The sequence below is a fragment of the Perissodus microlepis genome, chromosome 1, assembly GCF_051167445.1.
Source record: "Perissodus microlepis isolate ML-2025 ecotype Zambia chromosome 1, ASM5116744v1, whole genome shotgun sequence".
NCBI lineage: Eukaryota > Metazoa > Chordata > Actinopteri > Cichliformes > Cichlidae > Perissodus > Perissodus microlepis.
The window spans coordinates 34,489,935-34,498,010 of NC_140461.1; the positions used below are offsets into that span (position 1 = coordinate 34,489,935).

Sequence of the window (8,076 nt, forward strand, 5' to 3'; positions counted from 1 at the left end):
CCTTGCCAGATCACAATAAGTTATGTAATATTATGTGAGTTGGCTCTTGCATGACTAACTTTGAAAAGGACCTGCGATAAAAAGTAAAATGTCCCCCAAACAAAACTATTTTAATCCCACAAAACCTGTTTGCAACTACAAAGACTACATTTTCTAGTCCTTTGACTTCCCATCAGACACAGTGTTCATGTTAGCAACCAAAAGTCTTTTCTGTGGTACACATTTTACTCTCAGTCCTCAGGGTGAGTGGAATCATTGTCGTTTTGCCTTAGCCTGAAGCTCCATCTCAGCGTCCGACTCATCCAGCCATCGGTCGAAGTCTGGGGCCAAAAACAGAGGCTTTTTCTCCTGCATCGTCAGCCGGTCCCACCAGCGCTCCTCCTTCTTCTTGATTTTGATGTCAACCTGACGCTCAGTGGACTTGTGCTTGATCTGGAAACAGAGTATTAAATCGAGCCTAAATAACATGACATATTGTTTAACCCGTGTGTGTGTTGAAATAAAACCTACAGCTATTTGTTGGAAATTAAGTCAGTTTTTCAGTTAGTGTCCATGTCAAATTCACTCACACTAAAACTGGAGAATGACAGGAACATTATTAGCACAATGTCATAACCTTAGCAGGAAAAAAAACCCCAATCAATTCTTGAAAACTTTCAAAAATGAGACAGCAGTACCTCGGGTCTAACAGGTTCCAGGAACTCCAACTTGAACTCGTATTCATTATCTCCCTTAGCTCCATGACCCTGTGCTGTGGTACAAGGTTTTTTTTTTTAAACAGTAAAGTAAGCAAAGTGAGTACAAATTTTATTTGTAGAGAACCTTTCACAAAAAAAATGCTAAAGCATTAAGACAAAAAGACAAAACTGTCTAAGTATATTGTAGTTATGCATCATTCTGTAGTTCATTCTTATTTAATCTTCATTTTCTTGTTCTTAAATGCACAAAAATGAAGTACCAACCTCTGAACTGAAGTGTGTTGTGTTCTTGCAGGTTGATATTGACATTCTGAAAAACACAAAAGCCGCCATCACAACCCAAAAGTGGACAAACCATTGAGGTAGAAATGATACATTAGGTTCGGTGATATTCTCTGTTGAAAGAAAAAAGAATCCTCATATAGCCCACAACACAAATTTATAACAATACTTCAAATACTTCGCTCACACTACGATATTATTGTAATTTTTAACATTCTGTGATGCAAAAGTATTGCAAAACATTAACGTCATCATTTTTTTCCAACTTCAAATGATGTCCTCAAAGTTAAAACTTTGTCAATATCTACTTTCAGTTCTTGTCACTAAAACATTCCATAAATGTTTCCATTAGATGGAGTCAGTCTGATGTTAGTGTGTGATTTAATGGGGTCCAGATGGTAAATACACGCAGTCTGTTTCAGAAATTAACTGTGATAGATCAGTGAAAACCACATATCTGTTGACTCATTCAGACTGACGACAACATGCTGGCAATTGATCTGCATTTACAAATCAGCCAAATAAATGTTTGCAAACTTTTGACAATCGATCTGAGGCTACGTTCACACTGCAGGTCTTAATGCTCAATTCCGATTTTTTGATCAAATCCAATTTTTTTGTCTGCTCGTTCACACTACAAATAAAATGCGACAGCAAACGCGCTCTAGTGTGAACGCTCAAAGCGGCCCGCATGCGCAAAAGAAGATGTCACACACAACGCGCTCTGTTTAGACCCAGAGCAAACAATATTGTTTGACTGATGGCCCTTAATATAAAGACTTCGGACTTCACGTTTCCCAATTTTTGCTTTAAGTTATTTTGTTATTTACATAATAATGTAGATAACCTAATAATTATCCTTATTGCTGTTTTAGAGAGGAGCGGTGCTTCAAAGGATAGTTGCAGATTTCTGTCTGAATCTGCAGATTATGCAGTACAAATAAAATGTTAACGTTTCTCCAACGTTGTCTTCCCAGCAGTTTCACCGGATGGCCAAGAAGCTTTCGCGATGTCTTATCGGGTGCTTCTCCGACGCTGATAATTGGCATCTGTCTTGTGTCAGTGATGTAAAAGATGGATTTAATGCGACTTGACCATTCATACAGCAGTCGCTTTCTGAAACATCGGATATGTATCGGATTCAGTACCACATACAAAAGTGACCCAGATCGGATTTGAAAATATCGGATTTGTGCCGTTCACACTGTCATACCATGATCGGATATGGGTCGCATAGGGTCAAAAAAAAATCGGATTTGATGCGCTTTCGCCTGCAGTGTGAACGTAGCCTGAGAGTGACTGGAGTTAGTCCTAGTCAGGCTGCAACTCTTTTCAGAAAGGTTGCCTCCTGTCAATTACCTTGCGATCAAAAGTGATTGTCAGTGTGCAACACATTCAAGCTCTGGGTAACCATTTAGTCACCACAAACTGCACGGGGGTAAGCTTGGTCAAGCTAAGTATATCCAGTGTTGGGTGGTTTTTCTGCCGAGTCAATTTGCTTGGCTAACATTATTTCTGCATTTTTCTGCATTTTCCTTCAGCCCTGGAAAAGACCAGACTTTTCTACCTCCACCGACTCTTACTGAAGATCAAATATTCAAACTACAGGTTTGTTTTAAGGACGAGCAACATCAGACTTTCACAATACAGTCAGATCAGGTTATGATGAAGAGCTAAACATAGCAATGCAATACTATACACAAAACTATGTTGCAATGTTTTTGTTGAAAGTGGTGCAAAGTTGTTGATTCAAGTTTACGGCCACTTTAGAGGTGGTAATGTTGTACTATTGAGTTTTACAGCAGTTATTCTGAGTTGCTTATACTCGTGTGTGTAGGACAGGTGGTGTTCTCTGAGACTGTTTGAGTTTCCCTTCATTCATTTCCCTTCATCCTAAGAGCCGAAACAAGATCCAGAACAACCATTAAACATCATGCATCTTTTATAAGACATTTGTGCAGCAGATGGAGGATGAAGTCGAAGAAGCTACTGTTATAAACTCAGCCCATTAGACTGGATCCTTGTTTAGACACGTGTTTACACTGGGCACACACTAAAGTTATTCAGCAAATAATTAAAATATAGGGAGCTGTAAGCAAATGATGAACCAAATAAATGTATCAGTGATGTCATCCTCTCAGATGGGCTGCTACAGTCAAAAATAGATAGAAAAGCATCTTATCAGTTGTTATACGACTTCCATGAAACAAACTACAAGAAAGCTTTAAGTTCTTTTAAAAGCCTGGTTTAAAACCTTTTATCTGATTGGCATCTTTTAACTTTACTTATATAGTTTATTCACATTTTGTTATAATGTCTGATTCTTAGGAGGAGCACTGTGAACTGCAGTGCTGCTGAAAGTTGCTTTGTAAGTAAATTTGCATTGCCAAGCTTATAGCAAATGGCACGGCCATGCGGCTGACATAATAAGTGAAGCACATCTACAAAAACAAGGAAGTCAAACTTTAGCTGACGTGATCTATTTTTGATATCTCTGAGTACAGTGGATGGTTTCATATTCTTTTAATAGACAACAAAGTTCTACAAAAAAAAAGAAAAGAAAAAGAAGCTTTCCTTTGATGCTGATGCTAAAGAATTTGTTTAGAGATTGAAACACGGTGGGATGTACAGAAAATAACATTTTCACAGCTTAGTGTGGTTTAGTGATTTTAAGGTGTCTTTTGGTCGTATTTGTAGAGAAACTGAATCATTTTTGTGTTTTAGACTGTCCAATGAAATCTTACTTTGTAGGTGAGGGGAATTCAAATAGATATCATTATTATTATTTCCTTATCATTCACAGCCATAATCGGTAACAAAGAAATATTAGTTCTCTGAAACTCGGCTTTGTTTAAGCAAACATTAGAGGTGGAAAACTGCAAAGAGAGAAGCTACAAAACAAGGAAGTAACTCTAAAACACCAAATTCAACTGTCACTCTGGAGTCATTTCACTCAAGTTATCACTAATGCATTTACCTTCTTTACAGAAAACTTCCTTACATTTTAGACCCCATTAGTGCTGAAGGACCTTGACCTCGAAAAGTATTAATTTTGCTTAAAAAATAATTATGCGCTTTTTTTTCTGAACACAGGAGAAGCGTGTATGAATTGTTCTGGTTGTCTGCTTTGTTATGCCAGCTGAAGTAAGTATTACCAGTCAATAAATCCATTTTACAACTGTGACGGTAGCTACGGCATCAGCTAACAGCCAGGCTGGCTAGCTGTGACCGCTACAAAGTCCGCTGTAGTACAGCCACAGCGAAGAAAGCTCCCGTTAAGTAACAGCAACACCCAGACCAGCAAGAAAATAAAAGCAAATTTAAACGGCGAGCCCGTCGGAGTGGAGGTTGAAACATTATATATGGAGTCAATGAGCTGAAAGCTGTCAGGCGGATGTTGGGGACTGTCCTACCTTGACATCGCTCAGTTCCACTCGGAGGTAAATCTCTCCGTGCCGCTGAGCCCAGTAAACATGAGGAGTCAGGATTTGCATGTTCACGATGTTTTGTTCTTTCTGAAATCTACATACCTACCCGGCGAAGAATCTTTTTCTCAAACTGATCAACTGAAACCCACATCTGACAGCCCGGAGGATGGACAGATGATGCAGGGTACTTCCGCGGGGAGGTCGCTCTCGGATTTCAAAATAAGAATTTTAAAAGGGCCGCCTTCAGAATAAACGTCACCCTAAAAAACAACGAATAAATGGAAGAGAATGAATGGGTGGATGGAATGAATGAATAACTCAATGAATCTTTCATACACGTGCCCAGCCAGTGCCACACACAATGACATTTGGATCTTTCGGTAGTCGTTTCACGTTGCTTTAGGTGTGTTTAACCTAACTTTGAACAATTTTTTTAAGTACTTTATCCAAGCCTTTTGCATTTTATATTACTCTGAATTTTAACCAGCTGAAGAAAAAAGAAAGAGAGAAAAAGACACAAAGACTGAAAGCCTGTAGGTATTTTAATTATTTTCTAAAATCCCTTTGAATAATTATTTTAATTGATTTCAAAGTGGACATGTGGTGTTTCTGTGTGTTTGCTGGTTTTCCCCAATGACTGTAGAAAACAGTTTTCTACAGTCATTGGTTTTCCTTATATTTAATTTTCTTCAGATACATGAAGTATATATTTGAAAACCTTCACCTCTAAATGAGCCAGTCTACCTGTAAATGAGATTAGATGATGAATTGGTGACTTTATAAAAGCATAAATGCAAACACCCATATAAAGAAGCCAGACTCTTTTACTCCCTGGCAGGAAAGTTGTGCTATAACTGAGACTGTTCCACAAGTGGGCACCCAGAGACTATAACAAGACCGCAAAAGACAGGTGATTAGATTTTCATATTCAACCAATATTAGAGCACTGCTTAAATTTTCCCACATTTCACTTCTTCAGGTTTAAAATGATCCAAACGTGAATAAGAGGGGTGCAGCTCCAGCATATTTCATAATCTGACAATTATTGTTAATCATGATATAACTTTTTTAAATGAACTTAAGGCTGCGGGATGACTCTTTCTGCAACTGCGAACAAGTTGATTGATGCAAAGAGCTCAGAAGCATCATGATTTGGGGAATCTTTTCTGTAGAAGAGGTTGGACTTGTTAAAGCAACGGTCCCCAACCTTTTTTGCGCCACAGACCGGTTTATGCCCGACAATATTTTCACGGACCGGCCTTTAAGGTGTCGCGGATAAATACAACAAAATAAAACTAGTACCGGTACCGAAAAAAAGAAGATTTATTCATAACACACGTGAAAAGACACAGGAAAACCGAGTTAACGATAAAAACGATAACAAAATAACGCTGAAAACCGATAAAAATCCTGAAAACCATACATTTCACACCTGAGCCTCAACTCTCGTGGCCCAGTACCAAACGACTCACGGACAGGTACCGGTCCGAGGCCCGGGGGTTGGGGACCGCTGTGTTAAAGGACAGCAATAATGTTCATTATTTATTCATTTATGTTTTTTTGCCTGTTCCGTTTGGCTCTTTTGCCATCAGAATTATTGTCTAAAGGCGAAGAAAGATGCCCAACGGATTTACTTTACCAAATGGACCATCCCAACCTTGCCGTAATGGTCTATTTGATTCACCTTTTATTGTTTATTTTATTTTATTTTCACTTGCTAAATACGGGACAGACTTGACTAGGGAATAGAAAGGGGAGAAAGAGGGAAAGAAAAACAGCGGGGAAGAGGGACGGGGATAAAGGGAAAAAAACAAAAACCAACAAAATAAGCAGACAAAAAATACAAATATCAATCACCTGGATCACCTGTTGAGAAAGAAAAAAGAGAAAACAAGCAGAAGAAAAAAAAAGAGCAACACAATAAACAACATCACGATGATCTATGGGAATATAACAGTAAATACTAAATATTAAACATTATTGTGCAGCACGTAAGATCGACAGCGCACAGTGTGCTTTGAGGTAGGAGCCAAAAAGGGTGTAGTTTGTGTGTGTGAGCACCCGTGTGTACACCTGTGAGCATGAGCGCGCTTGTTTTTAAAAGGTTCCTTCATGTAATGATCTGCTAGAGGGTGTGGGGGGGGGGGCCACAGCCCCGTCCTCCAGGGCATGAAGCAGGTATGGAGGAGATCAAAACTCCAGACATCCAGAGGCCCTCAGAACACAAGAGACCAAGGAAGACCAACAGAGGGGCAGCCGCGCCACTATCCCAGAAAGAGCTGAGGAGAGTCCCAGATGAGGGGTCACTCATCAGCCGCGGAGCAGAAGCCAGGGGGGGTTGCAGTGACGTGCCCGTGAGCTCCGCCGGCAGCCAGCTGTGCCAGAGTGACCGAGCCCCAGGCCAAGAGGCTGAGGGCACCCCACCCCTGAAGTGGCCCGAGCGAGCCCCAAGCTCCAGGCCCCGACAAGCAGCCACCAAGGAGTGAGCCGGTGCGTACCTGGATGCCCACCCCGGACACAAAGAACCACCAACGCACCGATGTCTGAGGGCGTCTGCCACTGGCAGGGGGAGTGGTGGGGGGAGATAGGCCTCCATACCTTGGAGGGCCTGAGATGTCCCTAGAAAGGTGGCCAGCTCCCCCGCTGACCCCAGTAGGCACCCCCATACTCTGCAACCCGCCAGGGAAAGCGGGCCCAGGCCCATCCGGACTGGGGCCCAGTTCAGCAGCGCCGCCTGGCCCCGCAGAGCCCGGGACAGCCCACCCGACCCCACCACAGAGAAAACTGCACCCACACCGTCATCCACTCATCTTCCAGACTACACAAGACAATAGACTTCCAGGCTGAGATCTTCCTCCACCTCTCCTATATCTCTCCCTCCTGCAGAGTGAGTTCCTGAAGAGAGGAGACCTCCTGTAAGATGTAATAATGTTCATTAGAAGCTCCTTCACCATCACACTGCCCATTCCCTGCCAGCAGCTTTCAGTCAAAATTTGCAATAAAGCTTTGACGCTGACAGCACTGAAATTATGATATTAATAATGCTGGCCCAGAGGTCTGATCTGAATGTAAAAACTGCAGCATGTGTGTCTCCACTCTCTGACTCTCAGCTGAAGAAGTGTCTTTAGAATACATCTCTTGACACACTGAAATGTAAACAATTGCAAGCTGTTCTGTAAAGATGATCTCTTGATAGACATGATGAGAAACCTGATATTTTGATGCTTATAATCAGTGTTGGTCAAGTTACTTGAAAAAAGTAATCAGTAACTAATTACTGATTACTTCCCCCCAACAGTAATCCCGTTACTTTACTGATTACTTATTTTCAAAAGTAATTAGTTAATTGGGGCTCTACTCAGCTCTTCCCAGGAGGGTGACACGGTTCCCCCCCTTTTGGTGGTCCTCCTCGGGTCCTTGTACTCTGGGGCCTCTGGATATCTGGGGCCTGGATCTCCTCCATACCTGCTTCATACCCTGGTGGACGGGGCTATGGCTCCCCACACTCCCTAGCAGATCGTTACATGGAGAAACCTTTGGAATACAAGCATGCTGATCCACACAGGTATGCACACAGGTGTACACACGGGTGTTCACAGACGCGGACTACACCTTTCTTGGCTGCTGCCTCAAAGCACATTGTGCGCTGTCTATCTTGCGTGCTGCAC

At 41.6% G+C, this 8,076-nt stretch overlaps 1 protein-coding gene across 1 annotated transcript in view; it reads right to left on the reverse strand.

Annotated features, from left to right (window-relative positions):
- LOC146394154 (very-long-chain (3R)-3-hydroxyacyl-CoA dehydratase-like) overlaps positions 1–4,607 on the reverse strand; it is a 19,899-nt gene extending 15,292 nt beyond the window's left edge. Inside the window, exons 1-4 of the mRNA XM_084911538.1 lie at positions 4,394–4,607; positions 963–1,008; positions 678–751; positions 268–432 (exon numbers count right to left, since the gene is read on the reverse strand). Coding sequence (XP_084767664.1) covers positions 268–432; positions 678–751; positions 963–1,008; positions 4,394–4,474 — 366 coding nt within the window. The 5' untranslated portion in view covers positions 4,475–4,607. The remainder of the gene's footprint in view (positions 1–267; positions 433–677; positions 752–962; positions 1,009–4,393) is intronic.
- Positions 4,608–8,076: the final 3,469 nt, after the last annotated feature.